The sequence below is a fragment of the Strongylocentrotus purpuratus genome, unplaced genomic scaffold, assembly GCF_000002235.5.
Source record: "Strongylocentrotus purpuratus isolate Spur 01 unplaced genomic scaffold, Spur_5.0 spur5_scaffold_5, whole genome shotgun sequence".
Classification (NCBI taxonomy): domain Eukaryota; kingdom Metazoa; phylum Echinodermata; class Echinoidea; order Camarodonta; family Strongylocentrotidae; genus Strongylocentrotus; species Strongylocentrotus purpuratus.
Window position 1 is genome coordinate 27,101,923 of NW_022145611.1, and position 17,274 is coordinate 27,119,196.

The 17,274-nt window shown below is 34.2% G+C and overlaps 2 protein-coding genes across 13 annotated transcripts in view; one reads left to right on the top strand and one right to left on the bottom strand.

Annotated features, from left to right (window-relative positions):
• Nucleotides 1-11,741, top strand: part of LOC576114 (protein enabled homolog) — a 68,202-nt gene extending 56,461 nt beyond the window's left edge. For 7 of the 10 annotated variants that reach the window (XM_011679234.2, XM_011679235.2, XM_030999260.1 and 4 more), the window contains 4 exons: nt 1,289-1,402; nt 2,987-3,055; nt 6,472-6,611; nt 7,421-11,741. In XM_011679234.2, the coding sequence (XP_011677536.2) occupies nt 1,289-1,402; nt 2,987-3,055; nt 6,472-6,611; nt 7,421-7,449 (352 nt within the window). In that variant the 3' untranslated portion in view covers nt 7,450-11,741. The remainder of the gene's footprint in view (nt 1-1,288; nt 1,403-2,986; nt 3,056-6,471; nt 6,612-7,420) is intronic. The other 3 variants (XM_011679231.2, XM_011679230.2, XM_011679232.2) reach the window with 3 other exon arrangements.
• Nucleotides 11,742-12,638: 897 nt separating this feature from the next.
• LOC373418 (GTP-binding protein Rab1) overlaps nt 12,639-17,274 on the bottom strand; it is a 31,297-nt gene continuing 26,661 nt past the window's right edge. For all 3 annotated transcript variants that reach the window (XM_776518.5, XM_003726429.3, XM_030998680.1), the window contains one exon: nt 12,639-17,128. In XM_776518.5, the coding sequence (XP_781611.3) occupies nt 16,928-17,128 (201 nt within the window). In that variant the 3' untranslated portion in view covers nt 12,639-16,927. The remainder of the gene's footprint in view (nt 17,129-17,274) is intronic.

Consider the following 17,274-nt stretch of genomic DNA (forward strand, 5'->3'; position numbering starts at 1 on the left):
AAATTCATTTATAAATACTACACTATAGCAGTTGACAAATTTCATTTGTGAGAAACCTTCAACCAAGAAGAGCACTAACTAATGTATGCAATTTACGTTCTGGCAATTATAGTACAAAGGATAATAGCAGGTGAATGAAATGCTTCATCACCACACACACCTGGGAAGGAAGCATCGATAAATTTGAATACATTTACTTGATAAACGACTTTGCATAGTACGTCACATTATCAAGAAAATGGCGATGCCCATGTCGTGCTGAGAAACTGTACTTTATTTTTGCTTTATACCTCTCTCTCTTACACTTTGGTGGGGAATCTTGTAGATGTATGGGTAATAACATAATAAATCTCTCAGAATAAGTAAAGTTATTACTTGGGGTTCGGTTTCCTTAAACCTTTCATAGATCTTTTTCTCTAATTTTATGCTTTGATTTAAACCAACTTGATATCAGTGTAAACTTCCCTTTGAACATAATCTAAATATCAGTTACTGTTCTTATCTCTCTTACTGTATCCGCCATTGTTAATCCATCTCTTCATTTTGACAATAATTGTTATCACTACTATTGTCACAATCATCACCCTTGTCTCATGACCATCATCATCATCACCACCATTATCATCATCATCATCATCATCATCATCACCACCACCATCCCTCTCACCACCACCACCATCATTATCATTACCATCATCATCACTATCATCAGCATTATTAACATCATCATCAACTTCTTTTTCACTACCATCTTCATCATCTTCTACATCATGTCGTCATCATCATGTTAATCATCATACTACCTGTTCTCACTGTGATCATGAACATATGTGACATCATCTATACCACCATAACACCACAATCGCCACTACTGTTGGTCGTCATTCTCCTTATTGTCATTGGCCATCTATTCCCATGGTAACCATTTTCACTTTCATCCTCTTCCTCATCCTTAATGTTCCACAAATTTTGCACACTGATACTCTTTCAATGATCATTATTATCATCATCATCACCTTAATCATCATCATCATCATCATCATCATCATCATCATCATCATCATCATCATCATCATCATCATCATCATCATCATCATCATCATCATCATCATCATCATCATCATCATCATCATCATCATCATCATCATCATCATCATCATCATCATCATCATCACCACCACCAACATCATCATCACCATCATCATCATAATCCTCCTTCTAATCATCATCATCACCAAACCTCCTACCCCTCTCCCTCCCTGCCTGCCCTCTTGGTATACCAATGTAGTCCTCCTCCGGTGTCCAACCGAAATAGCGTGGATGGTACAAGGATCATGAGACCTCCGTCTGGTGTTGATCAACATCAGACCCACACCCCTACATCTCCAGGATTTTCAGTAGGGTAAGACTGAGGCTATTTGACAGAGGTGTTGGGAGCTGGGTGTATAAAGGGATGGTGATGGGCTTGTGTATTATAGGTGAAAGGAGGGTTAAGGGTACTTATCAAAACATTTAAGCTTTCAAAGGGTCTATTAGACAGGTTTTAGGGAGATGTTGCGGCTTGCCAAATTTTGTATCAGAGTATTTGTAACCAAAGATTGCCTGTTGCAGTATGAGAACCCTTTCATTTTGGAATTCCTTGTAGAATTGTTTGCCCTGTTGGATCCAGATTTTAAGACTATACATTGAGCTTCATCACATTCCATTGTTGTTTAGATTAATAAAGAGATTAAAGGCATTTTAGGGTACTATTCATACACTACTGCAAACTTTAACTCCAGAAAGCACCAAGAGCTAATCATCCTGCGAGGTTAAGAATGATCCCCTCTCTATTTCAGAAAAAATATCCTAATCAGGAAAGACAAATGAGGACCAAAAATATTATCCTTCAGGCTCATTATTCCTTCATTTAAAAACTTGATGTGGTTTCTGGACTACAAGGAATCTATTGTTGTTAAACAGTTCTAGTTTGTAAATGAAGCATTATCCAATGAAGTGTTATCCAATATCCTCAGCCTATATGGTCGTAGATACTTCACTTTTGCATTGCATATTTCATTGTTTCATTATCGTACACGCTTGCAACTCTCACCCTTGTCCTACCTTTGCAAACTATGCATGGGATAGACCGATTCACATTTAAATCTATTGCAATTCAAAGAAAATTAAGAAATGAAAGACTTCCAACCATCCAATCATTCCTTTTTTGTCAGTATGAGAACTGTCACAGTCTATGTGTGATGGTGAGAAAAGGAGAGACTAAATAGTAATAAAAAATAATTACTAATTCTAATTTTAAATTGCTATCTTCATATCTGAATGAAAAAGAAAGCTGAAACTTGACAATGTAACTATTTTTAGCTGACATCATTGTCAGAGTAAAATATTCTAGATGGAAGGGTCAAACAGATTCTAATATGAATTGGTCTATACTTGATGAAAGCAACGCAACTATTCATTGATGTGCAAATCAGGTTTTGTTTGTTTTGTTTTGCCTGTTTCCCTATTTTTATAGAATTGAAATCAGTGGCACTACCTTTGTTATTTTATTGACCTCTTTGTAGCTTTCAACAAATATCCCAGTAAATATGTTTCCAATGTTGTTCCATTCTTGTATATGAAAGCATGTTTGATGTATCAATTCATTCTGTATAACCTCTAATTAGGAAAGATAATTATATCATTTGATTTTGTGGAATGTGCATTGTACCTGCATTATTGTACAGGATTATTGATAAATGTGGACAATTTTGCAAATCCATTTTGCTCCGAGTCTCTCTGGGAAGTATACAGAAAGCATGCAACATCTTTTTGCATGGCTAATGTTTCCCACAACTCAAATCAGAGAGTTGAGTCTGAAGATGATTTGCAGAATTGTCACCGTTTTTGTTGTGTATTTATTTCTATAACCATTTTGCCTTTCATTGTGAAATCTTGTTATTCCATGTGCTTTGGTGTGCTTGTGCTTTCATGTTCCATATTAAAGTCGACAGCATGGTGTGCGACCTCCAGCTACCGCCCCCTCGCCTGGGAATCAGTCCCCCAGGCCTGTTGGGTAAGATAAGTCCAATGCATGCTATACCCATTAGCTGGTGCTCACGTTGGTTCCCTTGCACGCACCCTACCTATATCTAGATGGTGGTCATGCAGGTTAAAATTTACAATGGATGATACATGTACATGGCAGTGAAATCCAGTTTGGTTCTACCTATGTTTGTCTATTTTATTGAGGATCTCAAGTGATTTTGGACAGAGCTATGAGCTAAAATTTAACTGAACCTAATTTGATTGCCATGTTGTGTTCTTTGTGAATATATATATGCCTATAGATAGCTTCACAATGGTCTGGTTTAACGTAAATAAACACTTTGCATTAATTCATTCTAAAAAAACTTCAAGGGATAGTTGAGTTCTGTTTTCAGACCGCAAATGCCTTCAAAGTGCATGGTTATTGCTCTTATTCTTATATCTATGATACGAGCATACCAATTCAGCTCCACTTTATAAAAAACATGGTGACCGTTAATTAATTATTTAATTAAAAATAACAATACATGGGCCGGCTGGTTGTGCATAATATAAGCAACACAAAAATACCAACAAAAATGCCAACAAAAATGCCGACATCGGCATTGGCTGAAATACGACGTAAAAAGCGTTATTTCGTTTTTTCAACGGTTTTTTTCCAAATTTTTCAAAATACCTAATATTTGTGGTGGTACACAAGTATTAGAAATCGTTATATTTCAGCCGTCTGTGAACCGATTTTGATCAAACAAAGATGATTTTGTCATTTAAATATTATGTTCTTTCAAATTTGACACTCAGTTTTTCATTATCTCACAACAAAATTATTTTGTGTAGCGCCCTCTGCAACAGAACTCAACTTTCCCTTTAAATGAAGAGAACAGTAAAAATATGGATCAACACTCCTTAATTACAATTATGTTTTTTTTAAAACTATATTCTTAGGTGATGTGTGTTAATCGCCCTTTAAACTGAGAACCAAGTTTGATCCAGCAGAAATATGGTTTCAGCTTAGAGAAAATAAATAAAATCTCAAAGGGATATAATGGTTATGCTATTATTTTAATGCAAGAAGTGTAAGAATATGAAACCAAAAAACCATGTGTGAAAGCTCTCTTCCACCAGCACACTAGATTCTGCATGCAATTTTGCTCAGAGTTATTCACATAACTACGAAGTAACTTTTTTGTGCGGGGCATAATTCTATGATAGCCGTTTTAGCCGAGATGAGTACTGCAAGGTGTTTTATGCATGATTGGTGTGGATGCACAGATATAGGGGCTATACAGAAGTATTGCATATTCATGAGGTGTTGGTTGAAATATACAGTGTACATGTATTTTTTATTGGTCTAATCTCAAATCATTTTTTGAATTTCTGTTAATTTGTTTTGTTATTGTTTGCCTTTGTAAACATGCTTCTCTTTCTTTGAGGAGAGAAAACAAATGATATTTTGAAATGTACTCCTTTAGAACTTGCTTATAAATTTTTATAAATTCAACAAATTCTGTATTTTATATAATAATGATAATAAAGACCCTTTTATACCATTGAAATTATTATACACACGCGTATATACACATGCCTTATCAAGAGAAACAAAGTACTCACTTTCAGGCCTTAAATTTCAATATTTTTAGGGCAAGGCCATTTTTCTGTAGGGCACATTCCTATATTACAGCACAAATAGGAAGAATTGGAAAGGGCAAACAAATCTCCAAGGCCAGTGAGAGGGGCATTGAAGCCAATCAAAGGGGCATCCAAGGCCATGGCCTTGGTGGCCTTGGATTAATTTAAGCCCTGCACTTTAATTTAAAATATATATTTCTGCACAATTGCTATTATATCTAGCACTTTTTAATAACCACTCTTTAAATATATATAACTCACCATGTTCTGCTATCGTAATGAATTTGATACAGAAATATTCATATATAGACAATATATACATGTATCAAGAGAAGCACACACTAATATAATTTTGTAATCCATCACCACTGATATTGGACATGAAAGGTTTGATATGTGTTATTTATGTACATTATCAACTTAGAGTCGGAGACTAAGTCAAAGACCTTAACATTTTCTAACATTGTACACAGTGATATAATATCATATCACAAATACTTTAATTCTTGCCACCCACCAAGTTAAAGAAATAATAATAACGATTAACACTGCACTTAAAAAAGTTTTGACTTCTTCAACCAATATTCACTCTGATGCTATAATCAGGGAGAACCGCCCATTTCATTAAAATCAAGGAGATTTAAGACAGCATAAAGTTGCGATGCTTCAATCTTGTAACATTTTCTGGCCAATTTAATTTCATAGATCTTGTGTTGACTGATCAGGGATCTGTTGACAGGTCACAGATTTGTTGCGAAGTTTTTTTCTTCAAGACATTGCAAATTGACCATGATCATTAAACGTGCGGTTTGGCCATGCAGACAATGAGAAGAATTACCTTTCATTGACTTGTATCACAAAGAGGACAAAAAGTACAAAATCTTCTTTTTTAAGTGTTTCCTTCTTCGCACAGCTTAATAATTTTGCATGATATTGGTTAAAAATACACTTTGGAATTGATATTTGACTACGTAATTGTAACAAATTATAAAGTAAACTGTTGGACCTAATTTTCAGATATAGAAAAATCTGTGCTAGTACAACATAAGAATTTGAATCAATATTTGAAAAAATGAACATTGTTCAGTTTTCCTTACTAAATTTTAGAATTGGATTGATCCAACTTGCACTATCAAGCTTATCAAAACTATTCATACAAATTAATTTTGAAGTCTAGATGATAGCTAAGTAACATCCTGTACCTTTTCGAAAATATAAAATTGTGATACATCTGTATCTCAGTTTGAAAGTGTAAAAGTCTTAAGGAAGTATTTGCTTTCTTATTACTAAAAAAAAAAAAATTGTAATCAAAAGTATAAATTGGTGTATTTGATAATAGCTGTCAACTGTGCATACAAATTGCAGTCCTTTTTTGTGAAATTCTTCCCTCCCTCCATTCCTCCCCACCCATCCTCACCCCTCCCCACTTGCTTCCCACCCATCCCCTTTCTGCTTTTGCAAACCCCTTTTAAATTGAAAAGCTATTGTGAAAAACGTATGATTTGCAATAGAAGCAAAATAAGTGATGGCAAATGTGATGTAATTCTCAGGAACAAATTAATATAGGCCCATCAAATACCCTGATAATTCATTGTGGTGAACATGGGCGTCAATCCTTACGTAATACCTATTGTTCAGGGGGGATGAATGAATAGATCACCCCCCCCCCCCCCCCCCCGAACAATAGGTATCAATTACAGATCTTCGCCCATGGTGGTGAAAGTGCACTTATTGTATCAAGTTCCTACAAGCCAAAAGGTAATGTGTCTGACTTTATACCCTTTTCTTTCATCTATGATGTTGTCCCCACTATAGACGTAGACCATCACAGCCTGCTCTCAACGGTAATGCTAATGGAGGAGGTGAAAACTCACTGGATTATGAGAAACTCAAGCAAGAGATCTTGACAGAAATGAGGAAAGAACTACAAAAGACCAAAACAGAAATCATTGATGGTAAGAGAAAAAAAAAATTGAGTTTCTTGATTAATCAGGGAATACTTGTCTTAAATAGTGCATTAATTAGAAAAACTGAGTTGCTGGGAAGGCCATTCACACAAGTAAAACATTGAGAAGAAATATATTACGGTATGTTAAACAAAAAAGTATAATTAATTTTGTGATATAAGTATAAGTATAATTCATGTGTTTTTCTTTGTACCAGTAATCAATATGATTTTGTGTTTCTTATGTACGTATTATTCAATTAATAAATGAAGAGGAATTTAAAAAAAAAATTTAAATAAAAAAATATATATATTGTCTGCAAGAATATATGAGATAATGCTCTTCTGGCTGTTTGTAAACCATGTAAAGATCACTATTTGGTAAGTGGTAAAACTATTTACCAACATAATCATACCATCTGCACATTATTAATAGTTCAATGTTCAGATAAGGGTATCTTTCATCATAATCTCTAAACAAGTAAATAGAAACAAACTTTGATACATTAAAAAATAAATGTGCTGACTAGTCTACTCAACAAGGCATTTTACCGGTCACCAAGAATGAAGTTAAATTGCAATATCTCTTTGTGGAAGTAACCTTTGAAGCTCATATTTTGAATACAGTATAGTCACATGAAACCCTTTCCATCAAGAGCAAAACATATTTTGGTGATTGGAGCACTTTAATGATATGTGCAGTATGTCATGTGTGGGTCTCTTCAGGATGACTGGCTAGGGTTTTACCAAATAGTACTTATATCTTGATTTTATCTTCAATCTTGTTTCTTTTCTCTTCTGTTATCTGTCCATATCCAGCCATCAAATTGGAGTTGAGTCGAAGGTAAAGCAAGCCAGCTACTGACCACATCCAGGCCCTTCCTATTTTATCGTCCACCCTTGGTCTTTCGCATGACTCTTGTGGTGACCATGAGAAGATGATGGATAAAGTCCAATCCAAAAAGAGAAAACAAGACTCTGGGGAGGGAGATGCATGAACCTCTCAGTCCCACACCATGGGAATGCGCCGTCAGTTTCAGTTGTGAACTCAACAGTGATCGTTAATTGCAGACTCAAGGAAATTTGCACTTTGCACAGACAGATAGACAATCCTGGAGGCGTTTATGAGGAGTTAATTTTATCCACGTTCAAGATAGATTCTGGGAATCTCCTCTGCAGATTAATTTCTTACTCACATTCTGATGTTTATCTACACACATGAACTTTTTCTCGATATATATCATGCTCAGATTTAAGGGTATTGTGTTTGCACGGCATTTATCTGCATAATCATGAATTGTTATTAAAGATACTCATCTTTGTGTTATCTAGAGGATCTTGATTTGATTCTGTAAACGGAAAAATAATCACAGCATTATGAATTTGTATTGAATTTCAGCTATCAAATAGATACATATTGTATATTAACATCTATCTATCTCCATCTCTGAGGAAGCTTTATGATATCCTGCAGGATTTACATCTAATTTGTGACTTTAGCTGCATTAAAAAAAAAGATAAATCCATGCAAATAACAATCTTGTGAAATATTTTCGGTCACCTTCACATGACCATGGATGTCCTTACAAACAGTGTGTTCTCTCACAAAGTCCTACTGTTGATATATCACCAGCACATTTTCTTCTCATTAAGAAAGTATTTTGTGTGTGCGTATTAGCGCTTTTTGTATATGAATGTAATAGTCTTATTATTTATGCAGTGTGATCCCAGAAGCATAAAGTTAAGGGTAGATTAATTGGTTTTCATAGTTGAAAGCATCAATGTATCTTTTTACTACTAAATTCATGGATGGATTTAGAGTAATTTAGATAAATATTGGTATCACTTTGGGTCTACATGATCCTTTATCTCTAAGTAGTAATATCACTTACGGTATCTGTATATGAATCAGAAATATGTCATATCCAAAATGCAAATTATATTCAATTATTGTAATTCCAAATACAAACACATTGAGTAATGTCTACGTAAATGTGAAGTCTTCTAAATAAATGGAATTTATGGATTTTTAAAGAAAATGTTTTTACTATTATTTGTATTTCATATATAAATATACCGTGTATTTGGATAAATTATAAGTGTGTTCTCATTTTACAGTAGACAGAAAAGTCGAGCAATTAAATCAATTTTGCATTACTTGATAGTTTTTTGTGTAATCTTTCATATTTTATTATGAAAAAGGTGCATATTATGTTGAATATAATTGTTATTACATTTGCTTTTGATTCCATCGTAGAAGGAAAAGGCTAATGAGGATGATGATGATATGGAAGCCAAATTTGTTCTGTAAATGTTACTTTTGAGTCACTCAAACTGCTGGTGGTTTGCAAAGAAAGTCAGAGCGTAATCTTTGCATGTAAGAAATAAAAGAAGGAAGAGAGGTGAATTCTTTTTTAAAATTAAGAAATACAATTTTAATGATAAATTTGTATATGTCTTGTATTTATTTATGCAACACATGAGACAAGTTTTGTTTCATTTGGAATTAGTTGCCTATATTACTATATTACTCATTTGTACATTTACTCATGCATTTTAAAATCTACTACATTCAGTTGCTTCTAATCTTTTGAACATATTTTCTTGGCATATATCTGAGCAATACTAAGTATGTATAAATATGAGCCATTCATTATTCTGATTTCATGATAATTCTCATGTGTACATGTTCATGTTTTATGATTGTGAGTTTTGTAGAGGTATATATATGCTGGTGAGTATGTGGTTGCATTTTGTAAAGCCTTTTTTCATCCCCCCCTTCTTCTAAACGTATGGTGTAATAAGGCACATATTATATATATCTCTCTCATCATAACAGCCAAATTTTATATTACTCTCATGAATGAAATTTTTCATTGAATATATTTCTGATAAATTTGTGACTTTCCTTGTCATTATTTTCAAGACACTATGTTAGAAGTCTTAACCAAAACTGAAGACCATTAGCTATATTCAAGGTGAATACATTTTTATAAATAGTGGATGTCATTCTTTTACATTTTCACATAGGACAATTTTGCGCAGTTATGCATGGATTTTCTTTACATCATTTTTCTTTAAGGATTATGTGAAAGATTGTTTGAAGCAAGTCTCAGTTTCCAACCAACAAAAGATGTTATGTGGGGTTTACTGTGCAGAGAATAATGAAACAAATTGGATTGAGGGAAAATAAAAGAGGGACCTACAAATATGTATAATGTTTGTATCTCTTGACTGAACCTATACTTTGTTCTGTTCTGTGACAGTCACCCTTTCTTTTCAAGTGATAAATCTTTATATTACAAAAAGCAAATATAGTAGTGAAATAAAATGTGGCGATACATATATAGCTAGTTGAGTTGTACTGTAGAATCATGTCATATTGTAACCAACATGGCGCAGCTTTGTATCATAGCTATAAAATCGACCCATTTATTTAGAATGATATGTATATTGAACATGTTACACTCTGTGTCTTTGTATGTTTTTATAGAGAAGTTTGGAGGAATTAATAATTCTGGCGTGCAGAAATTTGTCTTCCTTGTATGTCTATTCTGAACACGATTTTGGAAGGTTATTTCTGAGAGAACATTTTATATATATTGTATTTTCACCAAAAAACACACAACTACTAACCATGGTAATTACTACTACTTCAACTACTAATATTATATGAGAGTTCATTTCATGTTCACTTGCCGATCATAAGTTTTTATTCCAATTGTAAAGCTTCAATTTTGTACATTTATGTTTGTAAGTTTGATGCAAGTACATTTGTGAGGAATGAATGATCAAAGACAGAAAATGAGAGGTAATCATGCATGTATGGTGGCTAATTTAAAGATTAAGAGCTTTACTATACTTTCTTAAAGGAACCCAGACTTTGAAAGGAGGAAGGTTCAAGTTTTTTTAAGTTGCTGAAAGTTACACATTTTCAAAATTCCAGATGATGAAATATTAAATTGAATAAAACTTATTCCCTATCACACACAATAATTTTGTGATTGTACTTTCAGTTTCCTTGGACTTACAGAATAATAGCAGCAGAAGGAAGCAAAAATAAAAGATTGTAATTAATTTTCTTTTCTTTCTAAGCTATGAGATGACAATGATTATCATTCCACTTTTTTTATATTGCAAACTGTGTGTACCTGAGCTTATGTAGCTCCCACACCCCTTTAAAGCCAGATGCCTTAACACCTGTGAAATTTGCTGCAATTGTTGTCATGCAAGTAGAAAAGACAGAGGAATGTGAATTAGTTTGAATATCTACTAGTTGATGTTTTGATGACTGTGGGTAGAGATTGTATAAAGAAAGTGAGCAATGACAAAGCTTGGTATTTAGGGGAGTGGGTTACAAAGAGGATTGGCTATTAGATATTACTTCTCATGGAGAAAGAGACGCAGTTGCATGCCACATGCCAAGAATGTACGCCCCCCCCCCCTTTTTTTTGGGGGGGGGGGGGGGCATTAACAGCTGTTTGATGGCATTTCCAACTGGGAAGTTAGGAGCACTCATTTTGCTTCATATAACTGCAATTCTATAAATCTTGGAAACAAATAATGTTGTTTAATATCGGTATAAAAGCAATTCAAAGGGTGATGTCATACAGAACATTTCAATTTCTAGCCTAATGACTGTGCACATAATTGATGAAAAAGCAGTTTGCATAGTGATAACTGAAGAACCATTTAATGAATTGTCATATCAGGAGATATTTCGGTAAAATATTTGATACGAGACACAGTGAATGCATTGAATCAATGGAAGCTCTTCTTCATATAACCAACACAGCATTTTAATACTTTAAATTATGTTTGATAACCACCCCCTTCCCTCAGTGACCAATGCTTTGTCATTGTCATCGCAGGGTTGTTTTTAGTCTACAAATCCAAATGCTAGTCTGTTGTTAGTATACTTCATACCATCCTCATAGATGTACTTCTCACTGAATTGATTTCAGGATCAAAAATATTCTTGATTTATTATGCAATGTTCATTCATTGATACCACTTGTAGTGTACCTAGTTATCCTAGGTTTGACTGTATTATGTACATGCAGTAGTTGACTGCACATCAGCTGCAAAAAAATTAACTATGATAGAAATAAAGTCACATAGCTTAATTTTTGCTAAGTAATCAATGTGTGCATTGTTTTCTTTTATAGTCAATCATTTCCATGTATAATGTACTTGTAATCGCCGAAAGTTGCGTAACTAGTGAGGTATTGCAAAAAAGTTGCAATTGATTGCATCTCAACTTTCTTGCAACGCCCAACTAGTCTCCTAAATTTCCTAGGATTTTGTTAGGATTAGATTAAATTAATCTAGCTTTTATTCTCCCCCCCCCCCCCTCTCTCTCTCTCTCTCCTATTTGGAGGATTCGCAATTAATTGCAACGCCCCATAGGAGTTGTAAAATTACTCTCAATTTCAAGAGATTGTCATTATATTATTCAGTTATCATACAATTTCTTTCATATTTTTTTTGTCTCTTCTGTTTCCATCATGCAGTTGAATTTTTCATCATTACCCAAACTATTTATCACCATTATTCTTATACAGCACTTTTCCATCAATTGATCAAAGCGCATTCATTCTCGTTAAAGGTAAAGACCAGTATTGGAAATGCCCCAATTTCAAAAAATGAAATGGAAGCTCTCATTACCAATCATGTGAAAGAATATGTTTTGACTAATACATGATGATACAAAATTTGCCGGGAAACCACCTACTAATTCATATATTTGGTAAATTTGTTTCTCTCATGGTCTGTGAGAGATATAGGGTAGTCCCATATACATCTTTCTGTGTATAGTGCTTGTAACTTTACGAAGAATGGGCCAAATTTCTTATCATTTTGATGATTCCAGAACCTTGCAGATGCTAGATGCTAGATGATCAACCTTTTCTGATCGATTCCACAACGTTTCTTTCACAATGCAATCGCATGACCATAACTGGTCTTTACCTTTAACTGTAAAACACACAGTAATCACACATCCACTCAACAGTAAGAAATAAAGCAGACTTGTTGATCGAGATGCCACATCATGTGTTGCGTTTATTTCTGTTATCCTGGAAATAAACAGCCATAATTACATCAGCAGCTTGTACTGGATGGATGATGTCACATGACAACTTCAAGATCTATTCTTCATCTTTACTTCTCCATCAAAAAATCTACCATTTTGTTATCTCCAACACTTCATTTTAAAGTTTCCAAACCTGTTATTAAGAGACCTTACATACATATAACATTATAAATCAGTACACTACACATTTTTTTTCTGGAAAAATGTTCATCATAATGAAGCAATTTTTGACAATTTTTATGCAAATGCAGAGAACAAGTCTGTACAGATATAATTGACATAGTAGTGTTAATAATCAACAAACAAAAAAAACACCAGAGTAAAATTCCCCGGATGAAAAGAAAAAAATAACACACTTGTCAGTACACATTACTCAGAATTGCTGACTTTCAATTCATAAGCTATATATTCATCCTACATTTTGGTATAAATCTGGAAAGTTCCTGTGACTCTGTACTCTTTTATCTCTCTATTATACAAATCCATTAACACACAGAATAAAACTAAAAGCCAGCAATTCTGGTGCACGCATGGTGATAATGTGACCGACTTGTCCACACATATAGCTGTACTGAACCAACAAAAAACAGGTTGCCTATTAAATACATGTATCCCTATCAAACGCTCATACAAGAATTCTATCTACGTTAAGTGTATTCAGGGAAATCATAGCTTTAAAAAAGACAAGAAAATCTATGTCCAGAAATCTACATGTATCATCACAATTTGTGGCAAATTATGGAATATAAACTATGACTACTATTACACAAATGCAGTAAATAATCATCTATATCATGTTATATATATTAACAGTATATATAGTAGGAAAGTCATGTGATAAAAGCGGTTATTGTACACAAATACAATCTGCAGGTATACAACTTGAATCACTTTCACAGGGCTTACGGAGTCGATTGGGGATAACTAACATAACAAGGAAGGAAAAATCATTTGTATGGATACAAATTCAGGGCAGAAATATGACAATTACATTAGACTCATTCCATCAATCTCTAAACTTTGAAAAATGCTCCCTTGTTGTGTTTTGTTTTATCAGTGAAGGAGTCAGCTGCCCTACACTATGTTGACTACCGGTAACTATTGCTCCTATTGAAGTGTTTTTCAATAAGATTTAAAAACCTATGGAACTAAGTTCATCAGAACATCATGTTCTCATAATATACATATGTGATTTCGAAAAAATTACACATGCCAGTATTTTTTCCCCATATTTCCAGCTCAACACCAAAAGATGATTTCTGAAAGTGACCAAATCATACGTAGTATGTTAGGGGATCCTTCAAATGTAAAGGGAAAAATACAGAATTATACAGTTTTTATATTTTACCATGCCAACCCCCCCCCCCCCCCCTTCACAATTGCTTGGTAATCAAGAAGAAGGGTGTATCGCATTATTTCTGAATTCAAAGTTTCAAACTTATCGATCGAATGGTACAAGAAATAAAGAAGGGGACAAATGAATGGATTAACCAGGAATTATATACTAAAAGCATAGCTGCCAATATCACAGATTTGGAAGCCCACATTGGTTAGTTTTCACATTTCTGTACATCTTAGTAAGGGCATTCATCTAAATTATTAATGGTGAATTTTTTTCTTGAGTAAGGAAACAAAATTGTAAATTAACTGAATTGGTTGATCAAGAGCATGTGACAAAGGGAAATGGATCATAGGAAAGAGTCGAACATTCATTGTCACCAATGCTTTCGACAGTTAGGCAACATTCATACACAAGGGCTTGGGAGAGATTGTACCCCTAACCACTGAAATGGCCCTTGTGGGCCTGCAAGTAGCCCCTCCCAACAATAAACAAGGATAATTTGAGGGTTGCATTTGGGACAGAGTACCTTGTTGTGCATTCAACCATATGAATCTTCTTATAATGGAAACCCAGAAGTTGAAACGACCCCATCAGACCAGAAGCTTACAAGCAAACATACTGCGCATGCTTTAATGCAGACTGTGTTCAAATTGTAATATTCTGAGATAACAGCTATATTAAATAGTTCAACACACAAAAGATGAAGCAAGTATGATATGTCCACAGACAGACAGACAGACACGAGGGCTACACGTCCTTCACCCATATGTAACAAGCTGTCTAATGGTTAAGTATCAAATTCCTCTGCTTATCTATGAAGAAGAAAAAGAAAAAAAGGACTTCCACATAGATAGACAAAAAAAGAAGCAATAATTCTATCTTTAAAAAAGAACAAAGAGAGATACAAATATAAATCTACTCTTTACTGATAAATTAAAATCACTTGGCATATCTATCCTTCCATTCATACACAACCTTGTATAAAGCATCTCATTCAATCATCTGTACAGTGTGAACTTGGAAAACATAGCACAATACAATGTGAAATATTCTATAATCTATTTAATTTTGACTCTTGTTGCGATACAGAAGGAAAGATAATGAAGACCGACTGCTTTTTTGATATAAATATGTGTTAGCTTTGAAACAGTTTTGGTCTTTGAGCATAATCTGTACATTCTCAAAACACAAAATTAATAATGCATTTGACTCGGGTTAGCAAACCTAATCACAGTGGCCTACAGAAAATACAAAATAGTCCCTTTAACATAAACACATACACATGAAGTGATGTGTACATTACATTAACCAAATTTGTGAAGCATGGACGATAACTATTTTTTAATTCATGCTCTAAACTGAAAAACTCATAAAGTTGTCCTGTGAAGATTCCAGCATTTATCTACCAACACTGTGTGATATGTGCGACAGCTGTTTACAATTCTTTACCAAGGGCTACACAGCCACAGTATAAAACATCCTTCACATTCATTGAAAATATCATTTCAAGAAGAGGCTCATTTTTAATGGGTCTAACCCTATGATTTCCGCAGCTATTTTGTTTTGGTTTTCCTTCTTCAATGGGTTAAACACTGCCTGACGAGCAGAAACAGATATTCAAGTCATTAGTCAAGTCCCCCTAAATCATTTGCAATGTTAATCTGGTTTTAAAATACAGTGTAGATGTCACCCTAGACTAAAATATGACCAATATTGGTACAAGTTAACTCTACATCAACTAGCAATTCAAACAAATAAGACAGAGAGATTATAATTAGAAGAAAGAAAAAAAAACAGAGTTAGGCCACATGCTTCCAAAAAACAACAAATATTATCTTCATCATGGAATGGTACAAATATATCCAAAATATGTCATTGAAGCAAAGACTAAAAAGATGAACAAAAAAGCAATGATTGATAATTAATTACTGGTATAAGTATATATATAATAAAGTGTATTTATACAAATATGCTGATGTGCACATGTCTAGGTGACTGTTTTTTTTTGTAGCGTCCACAGTTCATCATAATTACATTTACAACACATGTATATTTTTTTTTCTTTTGTGTATTTTCTAATACATCATGGAGCCCATTTTTCTTTAAAAGCAGAGAAAAAGCAGACAACCCAGTTCCTGGCACATGAAACTGATAATAAGTTGCCACGAGACTACAAATGATTTGCTTTGGCAACCCATAGGGGATATCAATGACCCATGGAGGCAAAACTGAAATCAACCATCATAATAAAATCAACCATCATAATAAGCAAGCGAATGGACTTTCCAACCACCAGTCTGAAACAGATCTTTGGGGGAACCAAGGGTGTCTTTGGGGAAACAAAGATCAGGGGCTGGTCTTTACAAGAAAAAAACGCAAGATCCATGTCTACCATGTAAGAACAGAAAACCAGTCTGATCGTTCACAATGTTCATTTATTTCCTCAAATTTTACACCCAAGCGATGGTGACTTTCCATTTAGCTTACTGTGTTCCTGTTGGTAATCGATCCCAGCTGGCTGCATACTCCAAGATTGTATACATGACATAGGATGGTATATATATGCCTTGATATAACTTGATTTTCTGCCAATGCTAGCACTTGCATTTATGGAAAACACATAATCATGCATCCCTTGACAGAGAAGTGGAGCCTGGGTAAAGCAATTATTTGAAATGTGCCAATTGAATCAATCCTAGGATTCTGTTCAGATTTGTCGACAAAAGAATTGGTATAAATAAAAAATAACAGAATAAAAAAATTAATTTGTGAGATATTAAATCTATCAGGATTTTAATCATTATTACTGCCTGCCCCAAGAGGACACAAAATAATTATAACCTGTGTTATAAGCTAATTTAAAAGAAAAAATAAAATACTGCGAGATTTATTAAGAACAACATCCGGATCCACTGGGTTTGACTGGCGTGGTGCTAGGATTAATCTTATCATGTGAGCTGCCTGATGGTACGCTGCCCGGTCCCATCCTGTTCTTGATCTCAGCAGCCATCGTCATGAAAGCTTGCTCCACATTGGTGGCGTTCTTTGCGCTAGTCTCTAGGAAGGGGATCTCAAGTTGGTCTGCATATTCCTGGGGTGAGGTGAAGGGGGGGGGGGGGGAGACAAGAGAGAAAGATGATACACAGGGATAAAGCATGATACAAACTCCTGAACAGTTCTGCCTTAAACACTGGTCTTTCTAGTTTCAGAATTCAACATTTCCACAAATTTATGTAT